At 42.7% G+C, this 27,392-nt stretch overlaps 2 protein-coding genes across 3 annotated transcripts; one reads left to right on the top strand and one right to left on the bottom strand.

Annotated features, from left to right (window-relative positions):
- The first annotated feature begins 176 nt into the window (after positions 1-176).
- Positions 177-14,737, top strand: PDCD2 (programmed cell death 2). Of its 2 annotated transcripts, XM_035108496.2 has the most exons (6): positions 1,938-2,300; positions 4,497-4,739; positions 7,416-7,565; positions 9,074-9,189; positions 11,398-11,514; positions 12,386-14,737. In XM_035108496.2, exons 1-6 carry the CDS (start codon positions 2,006-2,008, stop codon positions 12,542-12,544), a joined length of 1,080 nt encoding a protein of 359 aa, XP_034964387.2. In that variant the 5' UTR covers positions 1,938-2,005; the 3' UTR covers positions 12,545-14,737. The 2 variants fall into 2 exon arrangements, with proteins under 2 accessions (XP_034964388.1, XP_034964387.2); XM_035108497.2 differs by lacking the exon at positions 7,416-7,565 and having other exon boundaries at positions 177-2,300.
- Positions 13,250-27,169, bottom strand: TBP (TATA-box binding protein). Its single transcript, XM_035108498.2, has 8 exons — positions 26,952-27,169; positions 21,435-21,667; positions 18,360-18,685; positions 17,237-17,324; positions 15,658-15,749; positions 15,302-15,469; positions 14,227-14,321; positions 13,250-13,859 (listed from the first exon to the last, which is right to left on the bottom strand). Exons 2-8 carry the CDS (start codon positions 21,486-21,488, stop codon positions 13,780-13,782), a joined length of 903 nt encoding a protein of 300 aa, XP_034964389.1. The 5' UTR covers positions 21,489-21,667; positions 26,952-27,169; the 3' UTR covers positions 13,250-13,779.
- Between the last annotated feature and the right edge of the window lie 223 nt (positions 27,170-27,392).

Here is a 27,392-nt window from a genome sequence, read left to right as displayed (position 1 = left end):
ATGTAACGTGCATTGCATTGTTTTTCTTCTCTTGCTGTTAGGTTTTATAAAAAGCATATTGTCACTTATGCTCTTATTCATGTATGAATGTTATATACATTTATATATCTGAGTATGTGCCTGTATGTTACCAAATATAACAGGGTTTCCTACTGCAGCCTTTCCAACCTGGTGCCTTCCAGATGTTCTGGGCTACAGTTGTGTTGGCTGAGACTACTGGGATCTTCTCCACTGGAAAGCTTAAATAAGGGGAGGACTTGAACTTTGTCTAGTTGTGGGGAGAAGACATGAGTATGCAGTCCTATAAATACTAGGTATATTTCATAAATTGGGCAAATTTGGTATGTGCTTATTAGAAATAATGTGAGTCGCTGATAATGGCTGATTCTTAGCCTTTGCTCTCATCAACAATACTATCTGTTTATATATGCTTGCCAGGAGTGGGAGGGAGCAGTATAAAAGAGAGCTAACATTTTGTCCCATTACCAAAATAATTTCCGATTTTAAAAATGGGGGTGGGGAGAGAAGATACAAGAGAGTTGTCTTTATGCTGGTTTGGATGGCTATATGTTGAAAAGAATTGGAAATAAAATTGGAAACAGTGCCAGTCCCGCAAGAGAAGTAAGTGGAAGGTATTCATAGTTATTGAATTTCATGCTCTTGTGATAATGCAAACTGTTCCTTAATGTACAATGACCATAAGTATTAACCTAGTACCCAGTGCATCAGTATGAACTTGGAACACCGTTCTGTTCTACCTTGCAGGGAAGTGATCATCACACACACACACACACACACCAAGGTGATCAATGCCCCTTCTCTAAGAAGGGTGACCCAGCTGCAGTATAATAAGTGATACTGCATGAGTTTACCCTAGTATCTCTATTTATCTTCCTCTCTCATACAGCTAATTCATATGGCCAAAAACAAATCCTCACCTCCCAAATCTAATAGACGCAACAGTGACTATAACTGGCACCTTAATAATGAGGTCATCTGAACATACTTTGGGTTGGTCATATCTAGAAGAAGACATAGTTCCTGTACCTGGATAAATATGAAAAAGGAGATTCTATTAATTGCAGTTTTTCTTCATTACAAGCTCCACTTGCCCAAATCCTCTCTTCATAATTATTTAAAGGTACCTGCCTCTGCCTGCTACAAATTTGCTTTTACATAAAGCTGGTGAAAGGGAAGCTGTGTAAAACCTGGTGGCCCACTTCTCCCTATCCAGTTCTAGGGTTTATCCCAGGTCTCACCCCTACCCAGCTAGGTCACACTGCCCATGCTCTGCACCCTCCTTGAATGCTTTTATCTGGCTGAAGTGTGTCCCTGACCAATGGCAATGCTTCTTGCTTTCCTGGATGGAGTATGGTGTGTGTGTCATCTGCAACACAACCCACCCTACAAAGTTGCGTCCATAGCTCCCTTCACGTTTGCCTCAGGCTGCCCACACGCGTTGTTTTTTGCCTTGCCCACAACTGGCATGTGGCTCTCAGAAAGTTGCCCATGAGGGCCTTGAGGGGCGGGGAGAGTCCCCCCTGGCATTAATTTTAAAAACCCAAAAACCGATTCAGTATTAGGATTCGGAGTAAAAACCAGGCAAGCTCAGAGCCAGCTCGTGTTTGTTCTGGGTGTGGAAGGGGGCAGGAATTCGGTTCGCTTGTACTCCAGCTAGGATTCTGACCCCTTTATTTTCAGGCGGTGGGGATTGAAGCCACCTCACTTCTTTGTCACCACAGGAGGATCTTCTGAATCTGGCCCCAATTGGGAAGTAAACCACCCCGCTGCCCGCCTCTCTAAACAAGGACTTTGCGATCTCCTATCCTGCGGGGAGGGAGGGAGGCGCCTTTTTGGGAAAGAACCGTCTCTCTCCACCCAAACCCCCGCAGGTGCCTCTGCTCTCCAACGGAGGCGCTGTTGTTTCCCCTCGCCAGGCGGACTCCACGGCCGCGGGCTTCCACCGCCTCGGCCTCCTTCATTCGAGCTCGGCCGGGAAGGAGACATGGCCTCGCGGCGGGTCGAGCTGGGCTTCGCGGAGGAGGCGGCGGCCTGGCGGCTGCGCAGCAAACATTTCCCTTGCAAAGTGGGCGGCAGGCCGGCGTGGCTGGGGGAGGCGGGCTTGCCGGGCCCCGCCGAGCTGCAGTGCGGCGCGTGCGGGGAGCCGCTCGCCTTCCTGCTGCAGCTCTACGCGCCTCGGCAGGGCCGGCCCGACGCTTTCCACAGGAGCGTCTTCCTCTTCGGCTGCCGCCGGCCCGCCTGCTACCGCCTCGCCGGCCCCTCCCCGGGCAGCCTGAGAGGTGAGGAGCGCAGGGCCTCGTGTCGTCTGAAGGGCCCTTTGTCCGGTCTGCTGTGGGCCTAAAGGCATGCATGAGGCAGATGCTGGAACAGTCCTAAATCCCGCCGCCCCCCGCCTTAAACGCAGCGGGGCAAGTTAGAATTGCAGCTGATGCCCTCAAGGCCCGACTGGGGAACCTGCGGTTGTCAGCAGCCCCGGCCAGCATGGCTAGTGGTTAGGGGTGATAGGAGTTATTGGATGGACCGGCTGTTTCCCTATCCCTGGGCTGTTTTGTTTGTGCCTATTAAAATTTGGGCCCTTCCATTGAGGAAGACAGAATGTTGCCCTAGCCCAGTGGTTCCCAACCTTTTTTGGGCCATGCCCCACCTAAGCATCTCTGAAATCCTGATTCTCCCCCCCCCTCCCCGCGACATCTAATTCTTATTATTCAAAAAGTTAACTCCTATTCACGGGAAGGAAGCTTAAAAGGCCATTCACTGTTAATAACTCATTCTCGAATTGCCCCCCTTAAAAATGAAATTGCCCCCTCTATGGGGCGTGTGCCCCACATTGGGAATCACGGCCCTAGCCAAAGGCAAATCACTGTATCATATACAGGTGGTGGCAGTGGCTCCCCTAGGTTTCAGACAGGGACCTTCTTCCCTACCTTTACCTGGAGATGATGGGGGTCGAACATGGGGGAAGCAGATACTGTACAGCCCATTTCAAATAAAAATGCAGCTTTCTTTGCCCAGCTCCCTGCTACTGAGCTCCCTGTGTAGGAGTTTGCTTATCTTTGCTTATTTAAGGCATCTTTAGTCCTACCACTTGTCACGATGCAGATGTGTGGTAACATCTGCATTGGCTCACAACCTGTGCACCCCGATTCATTTTTGTCAGGTGTATCCTTACAGGTTTGCACATCTGGTAAAGAGGTGGGGTGTAAATATTTCCACTAAATAAATGCAAATGTATCTTAGGTGCACAGCTAAAAATCTAACTTTCTTTATTTCTACTAGTTATAGACGGCTATTCACCACATATGTTCACAAGGCAGTCTACACAACATAAAACAATCAATAGATCAAAATAAGTGTTTAAAACAAAGAAAAAAGCACAGGTAAAGTTCAATAAATAGGCATAATACAACTTACTTAAATACCGGTAGAATGCTGTGAAGGAGTTCTAAAACTGGAGGTCCAAAAATAATAATAAAGGCCAGCTCATAAGTTTATAATAGAATTCGAAAATTTCTTTTTTTTGGGGGGGGGGACTTGTCAGTGGCTTCAATCTTGTGCTTGGGAACATGTCATGTTGGCTCCACTAAAATCTGTAGTACCTTTGTGTGAATAACCAACTGCAAGATTACATAGAAATGATGAGCGGATACAGTGTACTGTATGTCATATGGTAGAGTTTTCTTCAAAATAAAGGGAATCAGGATCTTTTTTCACCAAGAACCCATGTCAGCAGTTATATATCAGATGGGAATGTTTCTTCCCTTTCCTGACAGTGCTGCCCTTGTAGATGCATTAGAGAGCATCTCAGAGCACCATAAATTGCCATGTTTGAATTAAATGTCAAAATAAAAAAAACTGGTGAAGTGGAGCTAAGGAAAGGGAGGTATTATTGAGTACGTCTTGGCTGGCTTTGACATTGACAAGAACAGCCCTTTTAAAATCCGAGACATCAATCAACCTCTTAGATCCTAAACTGACAATGTTTGCCTTTCTTTTGATGCTTACATGGCAAAACTGGTCTGTTGAACGGAGCAATTAAAGCATCAATAACTGATTTAAGAAAACATTAGCAGTGTGAGTCTTACCTCAGATGGTGGCCAGAGATTTTTCCATTTGTATTCCAACTGAAATGTGTGGTACAGTATTGTTAAAGTAGAATTGGAGCATATGCCAATTTAGTTTGACACTACTGAGAAGTGAATTTTCTCAGAGATTATATACATGCTGTGCATGCTGTTATACCACACTAAAATGCTGCAAAATAAATATTACAAAATTAGTGGATCTCTCCCTCCCCTAAGGAGCTTTGGATCCTCTGGATTCTGGAATAAGAGGTCTCTCCTCCGGTAAAGATTAAGGAGAAGTGTAGCAACTTGTATAGTTTCTGACATAGCCAGGTCAGAGAGAGCAAACAAAAAGTACAGTATATATCCATACTGTTGCTTTCAAATAGTTAATAATTTATTTCTATTTTCAAGTTTTTAGGAATCAATTACCAAGGAAGAATGACACTTACTCTTATGATCCACCCCGGGAAGAGCCACCCCACGAAGAGCCGATTTGTGCAAATCTACAGCTAAAATGTGGAACAAAGCTATGCCGAGTCTGTGGGTGTTTGGGAAGCAAAACATGCTCCAAATGCCACAAGGCTCATTACTGTAGCAAAGACCATCAAGTTAAGGACTGGAAAGCAGGGCATAAGCTTTCATGCTTGCATTCTGGTAAGCGATTTGAAACTCTAGAAATTTGCATTGATTTAGAGGAGGGTCGCCATCAGTTGAAGATCGGCTTTGATTACTTCAGAATTAAGCAGTCCAAGAAGAATTGTTATAATTGGGGAGAGCAGGGGGGGGGGTGCAATCACAATGTTTCAGGGTAGGGGGGGAGGTATGGTATGGGAGGTGGGGCAGGCTGGGGAAGGGTCACACGGCCCAGGCAGTTAGTGACTGTGCTGTGTGCCAGCCTGTCCTCCAACCTGAGGCATTGCAGTCGTCCTGTTAGCCATCCCTTGGGTCCACGGCTGCTGTTTCTGAATGTCAGGTTGGCTCGAAATAAGACCTTTCTCAACCTATTCGGGATGAGGAGGCTGATCTGGTCTATATTACTGATACCTGGGTGGCTGAGCAAGGTGTGGTTGGTTTTACCCAGCTGTGTCCACCTGAGTGTTTGGAGCAGCATCAGGGCAGACCTGAGGGTCAGGGAGCGAATATTATTGTGATCTATAGAAATTAGCTCTTTTCAGGCTCTCTGTCCATTTGGGGGCAGGAGAACTAGAGGGCACGTTCTTGGCACTGGACAATTGGGACAGATTTGGCATTCTGCTGGTTTACTGTCCACCTGGCTCCACAGCAGTCTGCCTGCCTAAGCTGACAGAGCTAGTCTCAGGTGGTGGTTGAAGGCTCGCAGACTGCTGGTTTTGGGGGATTTCAACATCCATGATGAAGTGAATGGCTCTATGGTGGCTCAGGGCTTCACAGCCACCATGGAGATGTTCCAAGATGTTATTGGCCCAAAACATGTGGCAGGCCACACTCGGGACCTTGTGAAGAGGGTTATCTGAAAGTGGAGGATATTGGCATCATTCTCTGGTCATGGTCCAATCATTTCCTGTTGAGAATTAGGCTTTTAGCACCTGTTCTCTCTCTTCAGAGGGTATCTATTAGGATGGTCTGCCCTTGATGGCTGATGAATCCAATGGATTTCTAAAACTGCTCTGGGAATTTTTTTTGGCTGATATAACTGGCGCTCATATCAAAGCCCTGGCCAACCTCTGGAATATCCTAATGGCTTGGGTCATTGGCATGATTGCCCTTGAGCACCCTCTCGCACTTTGTGGAGCCCATTTGTCTTCCTGGTACAGGGGAACCTTGGGTTTCGAACACGCCTCGGAAGCCGAACGGCTTCCGAGGCACGTTTCTCCATTTTCTCAATGGAATCTACCGCCCGCCCATTGCACCTTGGTTGTCAAATGTTTTGGAAGTTGAACGGTCTTATTACGTTCGACAACCAAGGTACCACTGTATATACTCCATAGCTTAGGATGAGGAAGAAAGCTAGGAGACAGCTCAAACGCAAGTGGAGGAAAACTCCAGTCAAATGCAATCTAGTGAGGCCTCATCATCAAGCCTACAAATGGCAGTGAAGGCAGTGAAGGTATACTTTGCTGCCTCCATTGCATCCTCATTGTGTCATCCAACAGAGCTTTCCTTGGTAATGCAAGGCCTTTTACAGTCTGGCCTGAAGGAGGTGACACAGTAGTCCTTGTTGTTGTTATTCACCTAGGAATTCTAAAACATCATATCCTCTATTACATTTAGACATTTTTGTCAAAATAGTTTATACATATTTTCTGGCACTGCTGTAAAGTCCACTTTTGGTCTTTGACATCTCCAGCAGCACAAGTTTCTGTTTTTTGGCAAAGCTGCAGTGTCTCAATTTGTTGTTGTTGTTTAGTCGTTTAGTCGTGTCCAACTCTTCGTGACCCCATGGACCATAGCACGCCAGGCACTCCTGTCTTGCACTGCCTCCCGCAGTTTGGTCAAACTCATGTTCGTAGCTTCGAGAACACTGTCCAACCATCTCGTCCTCTGTCGTCCCCTTCTCCTAGTGCCCTCAATCTTTCCCAACATCAGGGTCTTTTCCAAGGATTCTTCTCTTCTCATGAGGTGGCCAAAGTATTCATTTCTTTAAAATGCTGTTTGTCTCTGTGAGCAGAATGACATAAAAACTCTACAGTAATGCTGGAGGTGTTACTGTTGAATTTTGGGACCATTCTGCTTCTAGAGACAAGCAGGGTTTTTGAAAAATTGAGACACGGCAGCTTTGTTTTAAAAAAAATGGTGCCTTCTGCTCTGGCTTTATTCTGCTGGCCATTTCATTCTATATTTGTCTTTGTTCTCTGCTAGTTTTAAAGTTCGCTCCCCACCCCCCAAGAAATCATTTGAAAATAGACTAATATACAATGCAGAATAGGGACCCAGGTGGCTCTGTGGGTTAAACCACAGAGTCTAGAGCTTGCTGATCAGAAGGTCGGCGGTTCGAATCCCTGCAACGGGGTGAGCTCCCGTTGCTCGGTCCCAGCTCCTGCCCACCTAGCAGTTCGAAAGCACATCAAAGTGCAAGTAGATAAATAGGGACCGCTCCGGCGGGAAGGTAAACGGCGTTTCCGTGTGCTGCTCTGGTTCGCCAGAAGCAGCTTTGTCATGCTGGCCACATGACCCGGATGCTGTCTGCGGACAAACGCCGGCTCCCTCGGCCTATAGAGCGAGATGAGCGCCGCAACCCCAGAGTCGGACACGACTGGACCTGATGGTCAGGGGCCCCTTTACCTTTACCTTTACAATGCAGAATAGAATAGGGGTAAATGACCAAAATAATTTTGGATTCTTGTTTTGTAGGTGAGCTGGATGTTGTTATTCCAGATCATAAATTTCTTTTCCCCGAGTATGAAATTGTGATAGAGCCTGAAGAAACTGACTCTTCCAATGTCAGTGAAACAGAAGAGGAAGATCAGGACAAAAAAGAATTGACATTTGCGGCCAATCTAGGTTAGTAGTTTGAATAAATTTCCTTGCTGCAAGACCTGTTTTAAAATTATACTACAGTCATACCTTGGAAGTCGAACGGAATCCGTTCTGGAAGTCTATTCGACTTCCAAAGTGTTCGAAAACCAAAGTGCTTCTTCTGATTGGCTGCAGGAAGCTTCTGTAGCCAATCAGAAGCCGCGAAAGCCCCATCGGACATTTGGCTTCCAAAAGAAAGTTTGAAAACTGGAACAGCCACTAACAGGTTTCAATCGTTCGGGAGCCAAAACATTCAAGAACTAGGTTGTTCGAAAACCAAGATACAACTGTACTTTTGGTTTTTTACCTTTGGTGGCTAATCTATGTCACTCTAGATCAGGCATGTCAAACCTGCGGCCCTCCAGATGTTTTGGACTACAATTCTCATCTTCCCCAACCACTGGTCCTGCTAGCTAGGGATCATGGGAGTTGTAGGCCAAAACATCTGGAGGGCCGCAGGTTTGACATGCCTGCTCTAGATGGTGCTGAACTCCCATCTTCCATCAGCCCTAACCAGCATGGCCAATGGTCAAAGATGTTTGGATCCTTAGTCCCAACAAAATCTTCAGGGCCACAGATTAACCACTCCTGCTTTTACATAAAATGCTATATGCCTGTAGCATAGAATTGAAAATAATTCAGGTCAAAAGAACAGAAAAATTGTGAACATGATAAATTTCTCTATACTGTATTGAAATATCACTGTGCTCCATGTGAATAAGTCTCCAAGTTAGTATGTTATTAAATTTGATTGGATTCAGTTTTGTTCTTCTGTATCTAAAAAGGTAAAGGGGCCCCTGGCCATCAGGTCCAGTCGTGTCCGACTCTGGGGTTGCGGCGCTCATCTCGCTCTATAGGCCGAGGGAGCGAATTGAAAATAATTCAGGTCAAAAGAACAGAAAAATTGTGAACATAATAAAGTTCTCTATATTGAAATATCACTGTGCTCCATGTGAATAAGTCTCCAAGTTAGTATGTTATTAAATTTGATTGGATTCAGTTTTGTTTTTCTGTATCTAGTCATCATGAAAAGTTTGACAAACAAAGGAATGCATTGTGTAAAAGTAACACAGATTAACAATAAACAAAAAGTACACAAACTTGAGAAAGATTACATGCAAAGATAATCTCCCTGGCAAGACACAGCCTTTTAAAATATTTCACAAAAAGGAAAATAAAAAAATTCCTTCAGTAGCACCTTAAAGACCAACTAAGTTTTTATTTTGGTATGAGCTTATATATAAAAACTTAGTTGGTCTTTAAGGTGCTACTGAAGGAATTTTTTTATTTTACTTCGATCCAGACCAACACGGCTACCTACCTGTCACAAAAAGGAGTATTTTAAACAAGTTACACTATGAAAATCACTCTTCATCTTAACATACTTTGTTCTAACTTCTCATGCAAACCTTCTGAAGATTTTAATTTTGCTTATTCAAACTATAGTATTGCTGATTTTAACGCTATAAAATTTTAATCTGTTTGGGTTTTAGATGAAGCACCAGATTCTCTAGATGAGACTTCATTGGAAGCAATGGCAAAACACGAAACCCAAGATGACAAGATTTTTCAGAAGTTTAAAGAGAAAATTTCTTCGGAACCAGAACAGGTTTTGAAATGCATTTTTCTGTAGCTCCCTCTATTTTTTTAATATGAGTACAATAGTAATGCCTGTTCATCATTCGTTTCTTAGCCTAGAATACTGTCAGTATTGCTTAATTTTCTAACCACTAGGTCTTCATGCCACTAAAGTACTAAAATATGGGGTGAAGATCAGAAAACTGGCCCAAATGAAATCGTAGAAGTAGTCAGGGAATTAGGTATTGGCACTGCTTAGGGTGACTACCTAAGAGAAATGGTAATACTGTTTTACTTTAAAAAAAACCAAAAAAAACTTAAAGGATAAAATTGACAGAAGTGGAGATCTGCCCCATGAGTGGGGCATGAGAATAGCTCTCTTCTGCTGTTATATACAGTGGTACCTTGGTTTGCATACATCTTGGTTTGCATACGTTTTGGATTACAGACATGTCAAACCCGGAAGGGCGTGTCCCCATTTGCATCCTTTTTTTGGATGACAACCCATTTTGGGGGGATTACGAACAATTTTTTTTTGAAGGCCCCATTGGCGAAAGCGCGCCTTGGGTTACAACCTGTTTTGGTTTACAAACGGACCTCCAGAACGGATTATGGTTGTAAACCAATGTACCACTGTATAGCATATCCAACTAGTTCTTTTTGTAGTTAAATTATGTGCTGTGTGATGAAGTACTTCCGTTTGTGTCCCACCATTCAGCTTCATTGAATGATCCCAGTTGGAGAAAGATGTCTTGATCCAGTTCTTTCACACTATGCATGTTTTACACCATGTCATGTTCCCTCGTCCTACTCATTTTTTTCTAATTTAAAAAGAGCCAACTCTGTAACTCTTCCTTATAGTGGAACTGCTACAGTTCTCTGACCATTTTTGGTTACTCCTTTCTGCATCATTTCCAGTTCTACATTTATTAATAATAATCATCTTACATAGCTCCTTTTTCTTCATTACAGAGGCATATGTGTGCTTCCCAATCTCTTTTTGAGATGCAACAAGCAGAATTGTATGGTACTCAAAATGTGGTTACAGCCAGATTTCTATAAAGACATTATGATATTAGATTTGTTTTCAGAATTCTTTCCTAAGGCTCCCTACCATGGGATTCACCTTTTTTAAACAGCTGCCACCCACATTTTTATTGAGCCACCTATCATGACACCTTTCCTGGTCAGTCACTGTCAGCTCACAACACATCATCAGTGTAAAGTAAGGATTTTTTTGCTCTAGTGGTCATCATTGTACACCAAACCGCATTTGCCACTTTATTTTCCATCTGATTTGGAGATCCCTTTTGAGCTGTTCAATCCCTCTTTGTTTTTACTAATCGGAATAATTTGGTGTCAGCAAGCGTAGCCACTTCACTGCCCCTGAAAAATTATGAACAGGCACAGGTTCCAACTTTGATCCTTCTGGCGGTTCCCTCACTGCGAGAAGCAAAGTTGCAGGGAACCAGACAGAGGGCCTTCTCGGTAGTGGCGCCCTCCCATCAGATGTCAAGGAAATAAGCAGCTATCTTACTTTTAAAAGACATCTGAAGGCAGCCCTGTTTAGGGAAGTTTTTTATGTCTGATGTTTTAATGTATTTTTAAGCTTTTGTTGAAACCCACCCAGAGTGGCTGGGGAAACCCAGCCAGATGGGCAGGGTATAAAATAATAATAATAATAATAATAATAATAATAATAATAATAATAATAATAAAGACCTCACTTCTTACATCCCTTTATTGTGCAACCTGTTGCTTATTCCTTCTGCTACCCTTTCTTTAACTATTTATTGATCCAAAAGAGGATCTGTCCTCTTATCCATGGCTGCTAAGGGATGTTACATAATTTTCTTAGAAGATTAGCAATTTCACATTTCATTTAGAACCTTTGACTAGAAACCATTCAGACCGTGTGATTTTTAATTTCTTGAGAAGGGCTAGAAGTTCACCTCTTGTCACTAGTTGCCTCTGTCCTAAGTCTTCCACAGCGAAGACACATTAACTTTTGAGCAATCTCTTTAAAAACCCTTATTATTGGTTCAGTTGCCTCCATAGCTGGTTGCCTGTATTTGACATATTTATACTTTAATCAGTGGTTTCAGCTGTATTAAATTGCACTTATTGGCACTGATATGAATGGAGCTTTAATTCAGGTTTCATTAATTTTAAAGGGACTGAAGTCTTGGGGGCTTTCCATGTAATTTAAAACTCCATCTGTGATCTCTCTTAATCTCAGATTATCAGATACTGTAGAGATGGAGAAGGCCCACTCTGGATTTCTGCAGAAAACATTCCTCAGGAGACGGACATCCCCAACTGTTTATGTGGTAGTAAGAGAGTATTTGAATTCCAGGTATGGAAATCTGGTTAAATTGTGTGTAATAAGTGTGTGTGTATATAATATATAAAATATATACAGTGGTGCTTCAGGTTATCCGTTTTCAGGTTATGGACCGTGGGAAACCCGGAAGTACTGGAAAGGGTTACTTCCGGGTTTCGCCACATGCGCAAAAGCACTAAATCGCGTCACGCGTGTGTGCAGACGCAGCACTGCAGGTTGCGGACGTGCCTCCATCATGGATTACGTCTGCAACCTGAGGTTCCACTGTATATATAAAAGCAGCAGAGGAGAATTTTAGGAATGAATTCTTAGTTCTACTTAAATTTTCTTTCAATCAAAGGTCTGTGTGGCCTGAATTGTGGGAAGTCGGGAATTCAATGATACACATTTTTGGAACTATAGTCTACTTAAATTAAAAACGGGTTGTTGACTAGAACATAGCCAAGTGCTAAATAAACTTTTTAGGACAGGTAATTGCTGCAAATTTTCTACAGATTTTGCTGAAGTATTTGAATGGTGCTAATTTTCTCCCCCACCCCCCACCCCAACTAATCCTGCTGCTTTTGCAGGGGCTGGAAGCTAAGATTTGAAGACTATACAGTGGTACCTCGGGTTAAGAACTTAATTCGTTCTGGAGGTCCATTCTTAACCTTTAGCTAATGGGGCCTCCTGCTGCCGCCGCATGATTTCTGTTCTCATCCTGAAGCAAAGTTCTTAGCCCGAGGTACTATTTCTGGGTTAGCGGAGTCTGTAACCTGAAGCGTCTGTAACCCGAGATACCACTGTAAAGAATTGATCACTGTGCCTTCTAAGCCATGTAGTACAGAAAAAGTACTATGTAGCTTAAAAGGTAACTTAACATTTCTGTTGTGTTTTGTTTAAGATTATGCCACAACTTCTGAATCACCTAAAAGTTGACAGCCTTGGAGAAAGCATCGACTGGGGAACACTAGCTATTTATACATGTGCCGACAGCTGTAATAGAGGCAACCACTATACCGAAGAATTCGTCTGGAAGCAGGATATTTCTAGCACTATTTAATATCTACAAAATTTAAACGGCAGGACATTTAACTCCGCATCATTAAAATATCTCACTTCATAACTAATCCCGTAATTGTGTTTATTACCCTTGGGACATCTACACAAAACATGGATAAAACAAAAGAAGCAAGCGCTTATCCAGTGTGAGATGATAACAGTTCCCCTTTTGTTTTAATAAAACCATTAGCTAAGGTAGCTTTATTATACTGTAGTGAAACTTTGCCATGCCTGCAGCTAGATAAGATTTTTCAGACAGTCGTCTTATTTTTATACCTTTAATTTTAGAGCTAGACTCCTCCAAAGCGTCCCCCTATGCTCAATAAAAAAACAAACTTCCCTCCACCATGGAGGTAACTGGGTGTGCCATATGATCAGGTGTTTAAATGGTGCTCCCCATTTTAAATTGTTCTTATCCCTATAGGGCTGAAAGCCTGCTCCAGCACTACATGAATTGACCACCAGTTCCAGAAAATGTATGAACTAAGCTATAGCTTATATGCTAAACTTTTTTTTAAAAGATAAGAAACATACAGAAAGGAATTTAAAAGGCAAAACACATTGCTTTAATACTGGATTGTTAAGAAATCTTATAAAAACCAATTCAATACACTGAAAGCTACAAGCATGCATTTAGCACATTAAAACAGCAGCAGAAGCCAATCAGGTTAATCACAGGCATTTACTCTTCAAATTCTTTCCCCAATTTTCAAAAGCAGCATGTATTATACATTTAGAACTAAAAAAAATTGCTTCCCAAATAGAGGAATATGTATACAACCATCAGTTTTCATTAGCAACTTTCTATCCTGCTGAATACTGAAAACAGGGAATGTGAAAGGTGGTCTAAAAATGTAGAATCAAAGTTTCTGATCATAATATTCATGGTTGAAAGAATACTGTAAGAAAACTGTTAAATGTTGAGTAACACGGTTTAACCAATTTGCCAGCGTAAGGTTTCCGATTTTTTTAAAAAATAGTTGTTAAAACTGTTTAAAAGCTAGAAATATAAATAAGTTGAGTTGTTTCTCCAAGGAGATCCGAGTGAAGCAACTCACGGTAACTCAGTATAGACGTAACACAAACACCCTCCCCATGGAGATCTGGTAATTAGGCACTAACTGAGAAAATGTTCCAAGGCCTGATGCTGCAGTCTGTAAGTCTCCTTTTACAGCTGTGCCATAATCAGTAACTTTAAAAATGTTCCCCAACGTCTTGGATAAGCACGAGGAACTGTTACGTTGTCTTTCTGAATCCTTTTAAAATAGGATATATATTTTCAAATGCTTCGTAGATTTCAGCTCTGACTTTTGCACCTAGAAGACAAAGCACTAGTTATACAATCACTTAAAAAACAAAAATAAAAACCTTACAATGCCCCCCCTTTTTTTTACAGAGCATGAGGCAGGGTCTCTGGTTTATTCTTTTCCTGTAATATGGACAGGAAAAAGGAGGAAGTGCATGGCTGAAATCTCTTATTTGTGCAGTAGGTTCATAGTTGTAGACTCTTAGAAGAGTTCATCAACAGAAGTTGTAGCACATTTGCAATCCCAAAACACCAACACTTCAAAAAATGACTAAGCCGACATTAAAATAATTTGGATTTTCTTGAAATCATTACTATTAGGCACCCCTGTTGGCACTACAATTTAACTCAATGCAGAAATGTCATATGTAACTTACCTGTTAAAACTACCTTCCCAGAAACAAATATAAGCAGGACAATTCTTGGCTTGATCATTCTGTAAATTAAACCAGGAAACAATTCTGGCTCATAACTGGAAGAAAAGAGTAAACAGGTAAAATCTTTAAAGGAAACTTAAGCTAATGTGGCTAATGTGGGTTGATTGCGATGTCTGTAAGTAAAAGTCATTTTATTTCTCTTGCCACAAGTTAATTTTTGCTATTACTAAATTTTGTGGCTGATATAACAAAGCAGACATTTCCAGCAAAATATATGACCTATTTTGTATAAGAATGACAAAGCTAACTGGTGAACCATCTCCTGTTTCAAGCTCTTTATGGGGAGCTGACATTTAAAAAGGTTTTCATACAGATTTCATTTCTCTGGCTGCTCAGCTAGCAATGTACACCATTGCTCCCCAAGACTTCATGAGACCAGTCTATTCCCCCCCCTCTTTTTGAGAGACACTTGTTTGTAAACGACCAGCTCATTTAAAATACAGCTATATACTGTACAATAAAATTATTACATCATAAAATATTAGCAAATGGGGGAAGTCTCAAGTGTTGTAATTCTTGTCTACAAAACTTTATAGATACAGGGTTGGATCTGAGAAGTGTGCAGTAGGACACTGACAGAAGTTGACTCAGTGCTTCTCCCAGGGGTCAGGGGACTCTGCTGAATAGGAAATCTCCAAAAACTGGATACATGCACCTTTTGCGAATGTGAGCAGTGCTCACTGAAAGTGCCTCTGCCCGATTTCTGTGGGTACCTGTCCTCCTTCATGGAGAGGGTTTTTGGTGAGAGGTGTGGGGAAATTAACCAGCCTTCTGCTATGCACTTTTACCTGGATCCAACCCACAGAATGTCCTAAATTGGCTACAGCTTGACAAGCAATCCTTCTCATCTGTATGCACCTAATTGAGGATACTATGAGAGATCCAAAGCAATGATTAAACATACTAACAAAACATATTAAAATGGCAGAGATATGAACAAGAGTATGTTGCAGTATCGACTCGTATTTTGTGGCAGGTGGTATTCACCACTCGGGTACAATAACCTTTTACCTACCTGCTAAACTGTTGATGCGTAAGTACCAATCCTTCGAGCCTGATGGGGAATTTCACATCACAGCTGCCCACCATATTCTGAATCTTAAAATCCAAGAATTTGGCTGGAAAGCCTAATTTCTGCACAACTCTGGCATACTTCCTGGCAGCTAACCTGGACTGCTCCTCACTGGGGAAAAAGGAGTCACTGTAATTTTACCAAGTAATATTTACCAAGTAAATAATAAGAAAATGTTGTATACGGTGGATGTGCATGCAGTAAATGTGCTTGGGGAGCTGGACGGTCAACCCCCAAGTGAAATGAGAATAAAACTAGACATTGAGATTAATGGGCAGATACTCCATGGACTCGCATACCTCTTCGCCCCTGTACACACCATTTTCCCAGAGCTGAATATGAGGGCAGTGGTACGTGGCTCTCTTATTCTCATGATTACAGCAGCAAAACGCTGAAATAAAAATAAACAAAAGGTGGTTACTACAAGAATCCCAAGAAACATTAGTAAGTAATTTTTGAAGCTGCAACAATGTCTATATTATATTTCACTCCTCACTCATCTTTATAATTTTGCAAGCATTTATAATCAACTACTTCAGGAATAAGAGTATGGACCTCACATTCCAAAAGGGATTATTTATCTTGCTATATAAACAGCCCTCATTTCCACTTTAAGATATATAAACCACATTTTGCAGCCCAAATTCAGGAGGCTTGTTAAAAGTATTGCAAGGAGTATTGCAAACTCACTCTGTTACAAATTGTTTTAAGTGTTTATTATATAACATTTTAATTGTAGCAGGTGTTAAGATTCAACACTAAAAAAAAAGTTTTCTTCAACAAAGTATCATTTTTTACTATATAAAGACTGTACTCTCAAAATGTGAGCAACCTTATCTAGCAGAACAGAAGTGGCAATCTTACCCATTTGTGCCTCTCCCCCCAGTAAATAGCATGCAGAGGAAGTTGGGTTTCCCCAACAATTAGAAGTGCAGAACTCCCCTGGACAGTTGAAATACTGCATTCTCCACCAATGATGCTTTTAAATGAACTGGTAAACACTATGAAAAATACCGTATTTTTCCATGTATAAGACATGGGGTTTTTTTGCTAAAAAATAATGTCAAAAATTTGGGGGCATCTTATACATGGATCCATCTTCCCCCATTTTCTTAAACCAGAGTCCCCCAAAATAGGGGGCATCTTATACATGGGGGCATCTTACAGACGGAAAAATCCGGCACTTCCCTTCCCATCGCCATGCAATACCTCACAACTTCCATGGACCTTTTCCTTTTTAATTTAACGCCAGGTTCTGTCGGCTTGTTTCAAACTAACCATAGCCAATATTAATGACAGCTTGTCAGTTCAGAAAGCACAAACTGCAAATAAGCAAAAATGGGAAGGAAAGCTTCTCCACTCCTTGCAGTCATGCCAGGAGAAAGAATTATGAGAGAATTATGTGAGCTCAAGGGTCACTCATCACACACTAAACTATGATTTCACATACCATCTAAATATGGTCAATATGCAATCGACAACTCAAAATATTACTTTTGCCAAGGAGCTTTTGGAGTGGTAAAAACTCACTCCCCTTTTATAAATACCTTTGCAAGTGACTTTTGCATCCTTTCTACCAATTCTGCTAGATTTATTGTTTTACCTTCTTTAAAGAGTAAAGATAGGAAATTGCTAAACTCGATCCAACAGGTGAATTATTTGTTCTAGTGGAACTACCTATGTCCAACTCCTGACATATGATGTCAGGTGTGGGGCAGGTGGGCTTGGTTTGGGGAAACAGCCCCACTGACCAATTTGGGACCTGTGGACTGGGGGCTCCCCAGCCATGAGAAAGCTAAAGGAGATCCATGCTGGACCCATGGGCAATCAGAAACAGAAGCATCAAGTAATGGCTATTTACTCTCCATTATATCTTACCTTGGGGTTGTATTCAGCATTTCGAGCACGAAGGGCAATGGTTTTGAGGTCCAGTTTGCAACCAAGATTCACTGTAGACACAATATTCCTAAAGACAATTCAAAGGCATGCTAGGCAAGCTAGATTTTTTTTCCAAATTTCGATTTGTATCTGCTACTGAGCAATTGCAGTTAAGCAAGTAAAAACTAGAATACCAGGACACAACTCAGCCTTATAAGATTTACAACCAGGATAACTTTGACTCATGAGCTACTGTCTCGTACCAATTTTCATGTAAACACACCCTACTGATTTATATGGTTACAGTTATTATGAATATATATTTTCAAGATTAATCAGTCTGTCTCTCTGTCTCTCTCTCTCTCAATCTCAACACACACACACTCAATCTCCAAAAAAGGAAAGGAAAGTCTACCACATCCCAATGCAGTCTGTTCCATTTTCACACAGCTACCAGGAAGTCTTTCTTAATGTTTAAACAACATTCCTTTTCCTTTTCTCATAGGTGAACCCACTGATTTGGGTCCTACCCTCTGGAACAGCAGGAAATACATTTGGTCCATCAGAGCTGTGACAAATATTTGAAGGGTGCTATTGTATTGTCTCTGAACACAACAAAGAATTGAATTATCGTAAAACTACAGGAGCACACTCAGTCCCACAATGATGTGCATTAACAGTTTATGGTCAACATATTAGGGGCACCTCCTGTTTTATAGCCTATCGTGTTGTCTAAGAACAAACCATCAAAGGTGCTCATGAACCCCCACCTGTGAACCAGTTCAGAGCACAGGCATGCAGAGGAACTCTCTAGCTGTCACATTCCTAAGAAGCGCTTTACCCCCAAACATGTGCTAAAGCCTGACCATCTTTTGCAAATGTTGTGAAGTTTATTTGAGATGTCCAGGAAGGAAGGGCTATGTGAACTATTCAGGGTTTTTTTTAGTTAAGTTGCTGCCATTAAAAGGTACTTTATTATTGCTGCTTAACACTAGTTGCTTGACCCTAGTCAATCAAAAAAGATAGATTTGCTAGCCAAGATAAAAAGGTTACAGGAGCTTACAGTCACTATTTAAAAATATTGCAGGGTCACAGGAGGGAGAAGAGGAGACTACACACTCACTGTAGCTGTGGTACAATCCCAGAGCTTTCAGAGGCAGGAGTTGCAGGAGTTATTGGCGTCATGGGGGTCATCGGAGAGGGGTAGAGAGGTGTAGTTCCTGGTAAAGGAGCTGTAGTAAGTGTCTGTGAATGGAAGAGCTGCGGCGTTTGACCGGATGCGCCCTGTGTGGATTGTGATGTGGACTGCTGTGCTGCTGCTTGCTGCTGTTGCCTCTGTTGCTCTTCCAGAATAGATAAACTGTTGGTGCTTTGAACAGGTTGGGGTGTGAGCCCCGTGCCATAGGGCATCATGGGACTAAATATAGGGATGCCGGGAGTCATCGCACCCTAAAAAAGAGAGAAGAGAATTAGAAAATGCTACCAACCACAGATGTTTTTGAACCATCAAGAAGAGGATTAAGTATCCGTTAAGTTGCTTTAAAAACAGCCGGTTCTATTTTGACACCAATGGTGCAGTCCAATGCATACTAACCTGGGAGTAAGACCCACTGGACACAGTGTGCTTTTCCTCTGAGTAAACGTGCATAGGATTTCACTGAAACAGTAGCTAGGATCCTCCTGAATGTGTATATTACCATGTGTATTCTCCAAGGCATTTTTATCACCTTATTTTACTTTGACTCTTATAACAGGCCTGAAATTGACATTCAGTTACCATAATAAATGAAAGAGGGGGGGTGTAGATCAAAACTGGATTTCTCTCAAATATGCTTTCATTAGCACTGGGATACTTTTATTTTTCCTTTATATTTATTAAAGATTTTTCACACATACAAAAATACAAAAATCGCACTGGGATACTTTTAAGTCAGTGCTTCTCTCTGGCTGAGGAACTTTCTTTTAAAATTAAAGGCATGCAGCACTCATATCCTTAATGGTTGATTTTCAGAACCTGTAAAAGTAATAACTACCTATTCAAAGGAATGCTTCCCTCTTGCAGCATTCCTTCCCTGAAGCAGTTAGTTTTGCTGCGTCTTTGCATCAGGGATGACGGACACTGCATTCCTATGCATGTTTACTCAGAAGAAAGCCCAATTGTGTTCAGTGAGGCTTGCTCCTAAGTAAGTGTCCAAAACAGAGCAGTAAAATCATGAAGTGATGCAGCCCCTTCTGGGCAGCTGCTTTGGGTTCAGAACATGCAGTTGGGCAAGAGTCCCCTATTCAGTGCCATCAGCAGAAGCCCTGCACAAGAACTTCTGCTTGCATCATGGTGCTCCCATGCCACTTCCCCTTGTGTCCCAACACTGGCTCTGGGGAGGTCGGGAGAGAGCGGTGGGATCATTCTGTCTAGCAAGCTGAAATGCTTGTGCAGGTGGAACAACTGGAAGAGTACAATGCCTATTATTTTAAGAGGTATCTAATCTTATGTGACCCCATGCCTGGGACACAGTTTGGGAATTACTGGTTGCAGCTAATTAAAATTAATTCAGTTGTACATGTCATACTCTTTAAAGATAGATCAACAAATTCCAAGTATGCAGGGCAGTTCTTTTTAAGCAACCCTGCAGTGTTTTGCAACTTTCCCTTCTCTCAACTTTCACCACAGGGATGTCTGAAGGACCATCTTGCCCTGAGGGGAGAAGAAGCAGTAACAGCTTTTTCTAAACAAGTTGTCCCATCCATGCTATTGCAACTTATTTTTTAAGGTGGTGCTTATTGTTGTAATAATCTTATGTGAAGTCCACCTGAAAAATGGTATATAAATACTCTAAATAAACAAACTATTTTTTGCTTATTGTTCCCTTCAATCAAATTGCATTACAACAAAATTACAAAACAACAGAAGGGGAGCGGAGAGATCAGAATTTCAAGTATATACTATCACACACAATACAAATCTAGACACACATTGTTCTCTTTAACTGAGATTTTTTTTTTTTAAAAAGCATGCAAGTCTAAACCATAATGATAAATTGAGACTATATTTTGAAATTAAATGAATTAAGAATCTTCTCTCTCTCTCTCTCTCTCTCTCTCTCTCTCTCTCTCTCTCTCTCTCTCTCTCTCTGTCACAAACTGAGCTTTCAGGCCAAGGGTACATCAAAGACATAAAATGCTGGAAACTGAGTTTGGATGGTTAGAAAGTCAGTATGGAGGAGTCTGTGCCTTTTAATGCTTCACCCACTCAAAAAGCAAAGAAGAATGAAGCAGGAAGGGAAGACAGGCCTCCAATACTTTCAGCTTCTGCCAAAGAATTGGCTTCCAGAGAGTTAAAAAACAGAGAGGGTCCAAGAAAAGCATTCTTGGTTACTGTTGAAGGAGGCTGTAGTAAGTTTGTGGCAGGGACTGCTCCATCAGCAAGCATGCCTCCACTTAGAGCAATGGCTGTAAAGAGGGCCAGGAGTATCTCTTGCCTCCTTTGCCAACTACCCTTTCACTGAGGCCACTGAAGAGGCAGAGCAAAAGGTAGGGCCAGAGCATGTTCTGGCCTGTGGTAAGAAAGGAGAGGTAAAACCACCCTGTGATCTTCACAGGCAGGGAGGTAGGCAGGCATAGACAGACAGACAGACAGACAGACAGACAGACAGACAGACAGACAGACAGACAGACAGATTAGATGTTATTCAAAAGAGTGTGAAGCAAGCCCACTGAGAAAAAGGATAATGAGAGGAGGAAGATCTAGTGCAGAGGTCGGCAACCTCCGGCCCATGGGCCGGATACGGCTCACGGAGGCCGTTTATCCGGCCCATGGGCCGCCCGTGAACCGAGCCGCCCACTCGGTGAGTCCCCCGCGCGCTGCGTTAAACCGGCACAGCGCGGCATGGGGACTCACTGAGTGGCACTGGAAATGGCACCTGCGCAGATGCCGAAAATCACTTCTGTGCAGGCGCAATTTCTGGCATCTGTGCAGCCGCAGAAGCGATTTCCAGCGCTGCGGGTATGCGCAGACACGATTTCCAGTATCGCGCTGCGCCCGTCCGGCCCACAGACAACGTCCGTGGGAACGATCCGGCCCATGGCTGGATAGCCTTGCCGACGCCTGATCTAGTGCCTACAACATTGCATCACTTTTCATTGGGTAAGTAATTTTGAAATCTGTGTTTCCTAATAAGCTCCAAAATTCACACATCTTTACCTGAGGGGATGCTAAACCCTGGGCATAGGGTGGTAAACTGTTGTTTTGATCCATGGCAGCAGTCCGGTGTCCAGTCAAGTGACAAGTATTTACAGAAACCCCGTCCAGAAAAGCAGTTTCACACCATCTGCCTTGAGAGTCACTTCCTAAAGTATCCCAACAAGGTATGCATCCTGTCTTGACATATTTGAAAGGGCTTCAGCTTCCTAGTGTCAAAGAGGGGGATCATAAGTCTGAAAGAGAGAAACAAGTTTAATGAAATGCATGCCTTGCAGTAAAATTAAGAAACACACAACACTGCTGTATTTTATAGTCACAAAATATATTTCTGTTGTCCAAACAATGCTGTCAAGTGTGCTTCTTCCAGTATTATATGCATGAGCCTGCTTGCAGAATAGCTTTTGGATGCCAGTTCTAAGAATCTGCAATGACAAATCCCCTTTCAGATCTCCCACATACTGAATGAATTGGTTTTTGAAGTAAGCAAAAAGCATAAGCCTAACAGACAGGTGGGATCTGTGATGAGAGTTACCTTTGAAGCTGGGCAAAGGAGCAATACACCATCAGGTTAGCTACCCAACCCAAAGAGCTCAGCTTGGAAGGAAAATAACTATACCTAAACAGAAATCAAGTACTTACAACTTGGTTTCTTCTTTGACCCAGTAGTACTGCAACTTAAAATTTCTATTCTGTTCAGACCTGAACTTTGAAAGAGTGTTAAGTAACAAGCAAACTGAGGTTATTATTTTATTACTTTGTATACCCCATAGACTGTGAGGTTCAGCTGAGACACAGTGTTATTCCCAAGGTCTTCTGGTGACATTCATTATCTGAGAAAAGATTTGGAGGTCCAAACTCAACACACTAGCCCCCTGCACCAGCCTGCCCAGGACAAGCAATAAGCCAAAACCAGGAGTGCAACAAGTAAATAATAAATATCAGATTACATAAACATTTTTCACACTGAAAATAGAAATAAATAGCTAGCTAACTTGAGGAGGAGGGTGGGTGGATGTGACCCCTGAAGTACCTGCATCCCCCTGCTCTGCTTGGAGTCCCTTGATACAGGATGCTTCTCCTGAATGTTTGCCTTGGAGAGCTCAAGGTCATCCTTCAAAGAGCATTCCTCCAAACGGGGCATGACAGTGACCTTTTACATCAAGAGATTCTTTTTGGAATAAAGCCTGAAACTGATTGTTATATCCCTTGGCTGAATAGGAGGCAGCAGTTAGAAAAGGATCTGAAATGTTTTCCTTGAAACTTGAATTTGCTTTATAATGGATTGTTTTAGTTGATGTTTTAATGTGTTATCAACCTGTTTGAGATTTTTTCTTTGAAATATAAAGTGGTATAGAAATTGAATGATTATTAATAATAGTAAGTCTCATTCTAAAAAAAAATATGGCACCTAGATATTCCGTGGTGGCAACCATAACATAGGTTTCAGGTGTCATTTGGCCATTAGCTTATCTGAGCTTATTCTAACACTGGTTGACTAACCAGAAAAAAAAATTGGGGTTGTGGTTCAATGAAACCAGCTCAGGGCATGTCAGGAAAGAAAAAGGCAAACATCCATGCTATGGATTATTTGGAAATGAACATAAAATAAGACATCAAGAATTATGAGGAAACAGAATAATAAAATGTCTAGCTGTATCACAGAGTGTGAAACTATTTTGAGAAGTCACGTGCATGCACCTGTACAGTGGTACCTCGGGTTACAAATGCTTCAGGTTACAGACTCCGCTAACCTAGAAATAGTACCTCAGGTTAAGAACTTTTCTTCAGGATGAGAACAGAAATCGTGTGCCAGCGGTGCAGCGGCAGCAAGAGGCCCCATTAGCTAAAGTGGTACCTCAGGTTAACAACAGTTTCAGGTTAAGAACAGACCTACAGAACGAATTAAGTTCTTAACACAAGGTCCCACTGTATTGAGAGCACATTATCCCTTAACAATTGTTTATTGATGGCTGCTTATGGCCAAAGGCTGGCAAACTCCAAAAACGCCTACATGGAAAGAATAGATCAAAACTGCACAATAAAGCTGAGTGAGTTTAAGAGAGAGAGAAATGCAATTCTAAGGTTGTTTACTAAGAAATAAGTCCAATGATTTCAATCAGACCTACTCCCTACTAAAGGAAAGTAGAAATATGTTGGCATTAATGTTTAAGGTTGCTTATGTACTTTAAATTGAATTAAGAAATAATATATGTTCCTTGTATGCATATTAAATGTCAATTTAAAACTGTCAATATAATTTATGGGTACAAGTATATGGTTGCATATATACACTTGAACTACTGTGTACATTTCTGATTGTCCCATCTTGGGAAGAAAATTGTATAATTGTAAAAGGTGCAGCACAATGCACATTTATAAAAGTATGCATAGTGTGGAGAAAATGGAAGAGATTATTTCATTTCATTCACATAACACTAGGGTTTGGGACACCCTAAAAAACTGATTGGAAGAAGATTCAGTGAAATTAGAAACTAGTACTGTACTTCAATGAAATTCACTGCTGCAACTCAGCATTAACTCAGCTTGCTTTAAAGAAGGATTCAACTAGTTTATGAGGGACAAGTCTATCAATGGCTATTAGCCAATCATTTCTATGTGGATCATACAGGCTGAGAGGCAGCCTGCCTCCCAATAACAGTGGCCTGGAAGAAGAGACAACATGCCTTCATGCCCTCCATCAGGCTTCCCAAAAGCATCTGGCTGGTGACTGGGTAAAATAAGATGCTGTGCACAGATCTTTGATTCCAGCATGGCTGCTCTTAGATTATGAACACCATGAGAACATCACTATCTAGTACAGTGGTTTCCATTCTGCGCTTCCCCACCCCAGCCAATGGGCTACTTGAAAATTATTTATGGCCTTGGCAGATCACTTAATGATTTTTCTGCTTGCTGTACCAACTGGAATGTGTGGTACTATGCATTTTGTGTGTGTGTGTGTGTGTTTTAATTTATTCCCCCCCCCCCGGCTGTATTTTATTGCAATTTGAACTGCACAGAATTCAAGTTGTAATACAATCAAATATAATATAAGAAATAAAGGCAGCAAAATAAAAATCAGTATGAGTAATTAATGCAGACATGTCGCAGACCACTTGAATGATGCTCACAGACCACTGGTGGTCCACTGACCACAATCTGGAAACACCTGGTCTAGTAGCATCATTTGTCAACATTCCAGGAAATGACTGTTTCATCAAGAAACCAACAGCTTAAAGGCCTAGTAAAAAAACAACAACCCAGAAACATTGTGAAGTACCTCCATACATCAATACTTTGAATAAGCTATTTTACAGAATGGACTATATTGCTTCAGTAATGAAGCTATACAAACCTTGCTTCCTCAAGAAGTATTGTATAGAAGTACTCACTGAAGGCTGCCATCCAAACAGCACTATTTTTATTTCACTGACACAGAACTACACCAGGGATTAGAATGTATTGCCAAACACCACAAGTATTTCGGTGTCATAGCAGGATAATCATTCCAGCTGCAGATACACCTTCTACCTTCTACAGTTATTGTTATACTGCTACATAATGAGTGTGGGTGATGTATGGAAGTGAGAGCTGGACCATAAAGAAGGCTGATCGCCGAAGAATTGATGCTTTTGAATTATGGTGCTGGAGGAGACTCTTGAGAGTCCCATGGACTGCTAGAAGATCAAACCTATCAATTCTTAAGGAAATCAGCCCTGAGTGCTCCCTGGAAGGACAGATCGTGAAGCTGAGGCTCCAATACTTTGGCCACCTCATGAGAAGAGAAGAATCCTTGGAAAAGACCCTGATGTTGGGAAAGATTGAGGGCACTAGGAGAAGGGGACGACAGAGGACAAGATGGTTGGACAGTGTTCTCGAAGCTACGAACATGAGTTTGACCAAACTACGGGAGGCAGTGCAAGACAGGAGTGCCTGGCGTGCTATGGTCCATGGGGTCACGAAGAGTCGGACACGACTAAACGACTAAACAACAACAATGAGTGTGGGTAGCATTTTACACTTCAAGATTCCAAGAATTAGGCAAGTGTAAAGGAGTGCAACCATTGCTTATTACATGCTGTTTGCAAATTGACTTTGTCATCCTCTATTTATAGCTTTCATCAAATACAAAAAACATTCAACGTACATTAACAGTGCACACACACAATACTGACATCTGTTGTTGTTGTTTAGTCGTTTAGTCGTGTCCGACTCTTCGTGACCCCACTGACATCTAAGCAGATATAAAACCATGTATAAACTCTTATAAAATGAGCACAGTCAATCACCACTCCTTCATGTGGTCTGTAGCTCCCTCTCTTCACATGTTTAGAGAAAGTTATGTTTGTATAGGAATATATGTGAAAGAGCTGGAGAAATAATTCAAGACAGTTAAGTACCCACTGCAGGTTTCACAATTAAATATCTCTCTAAAGAGACTGACATCAACCACCCAATAGATGAGTTTCACTGATATCTATTACAGACTACAACAGTTCAAATGGCACTTAACTGCCAGTAAGTTTAGGATTATAGCCTAAACAGCAACCGACTAGCAATCTCTGTGGCGCAATGGATCAGTGCATCTGACTGGCACTGCAGGGAGCTGGACCAGATGATCCTCAGAGTCCCTTCCAACCATACAATTCTATGATTCCATGATCATGAGCCCAGGGAAATGCAACCTGTTTCAATTAAGTATGTTAAACTATGGAAATTTGGACTCATTGCTACTACAGTAGTTAAAGAGTAATACATTTCACTGGCCCTTCCTCGCGAAACATTTTTAGGGATGGCAAAGGACCAGGATAGCACCCCAAATTGCACAGAATCATCGAGTGCTTCTCGGAATCGTGTGTGCCAAAACGACGCGCAGAGAAACGTGCAGAGAACCAGAAAGGTGATTATTCTCCTCTCTCCTTCCGAGCACATCCTACACCGGTGCAGCAGCCCCATTCAGCGGAGTGGGACTTGCTTCCAAGTAGAGAGCATGCACAGGATCGGGAGGAGCTGCAGGAGGAGCACATGTGGCCGAGAAGAAGCAACCTACCTTAGGGCCACTGGCTAGGATCCTCCTCATTAGTTCCCATGGACTGGGAAACCGCACGGGCAGCAGAAACCGCACGGGCAGCAGCAGCAGCCGGGCGGAGGCGGGAGACCGGGGACATGGCCACCCCGCAGCCGCCGGGAAAGAGGTGTCGAGAAGGGGCCCCTCCCCTCTGGCCGCGTTTCCACTGGAGGGAAAAGCGGGCGGGAGGCTACCGGGCGGGAGGCTACCGGGCCCAACTCGCGGCCCACAGACCCGCCAAACCCTCGTCCTGACGTTACGGGTCCGAAGGGCGGGAAGGAGAAAGCGCTGCCTGCCGCCCGTAGCGGTACGAACAGTCGTAGCGGCGGCGCCTCCTCCGACCCCCTCAGTCCAGCGGCTCTGGACTCCTTCCCAGGGCTGCCCTTCCCCTCGAGGGCGGCTGAGGCGGCGGGAGGCGAAGGGCGACGCTGGCGGACCCGGCAACTTACCGCTCCAGAAGTTCTCCCGAGCCGAGCTGTGCCCCTTCGCTCGCTTCATCGAGCGGCGCGCCTCTATCGCGTCATCCCAAGCAGCCGCTGCGCCGCTCGGCGATTACCTCGGGCGCCAGCTTTCTTGAGGGCGGCAGCGGCCAGCCGGCGGTGTGGGGAGAGAGTGAAATGAGCGGGAGAAATGCGCAGGCGTGTTCAAAAGAATCCGAGCGCGGCTAGCGTGCCCCAAAGAGGAAAGGGGCATAAAGGATGAGCATGAGCATCGGGATGAGAAGCGCAGAGCGCTGCTCTTCTCTAGGAGGCATCCGTGATCAAACCGCTCGCTCCTACGCCTGCTGCACGCCTAGGCAAATTGATCAGAGCACCGCAGGGATAAGAAGGGATTCCAAGCAAAGCAAAGGTGCTCCTGATCCACTTACGCCGGCTTCCAACCCTAAGTGC

The sequence above is a fragment of the Zootoca vivipara genome, chromosome 3 (genome assembly GCF_963506605.1).
Source record: "Zootoca vivipara chromosome 3, rZooViv1.1, whole genome shotgun sequence".
Classification (NCBI taxonomy): Eukaryota; Metazoa; Chordata; class Lepidosauria; order Squamata; family Lacertidae; genus Zootoca; species Zootoca vivipara.
Note: the sequence above shows the minus strand (reverse complement) of the source record. Positions and strands in the feature narration are given on the sequence as shown.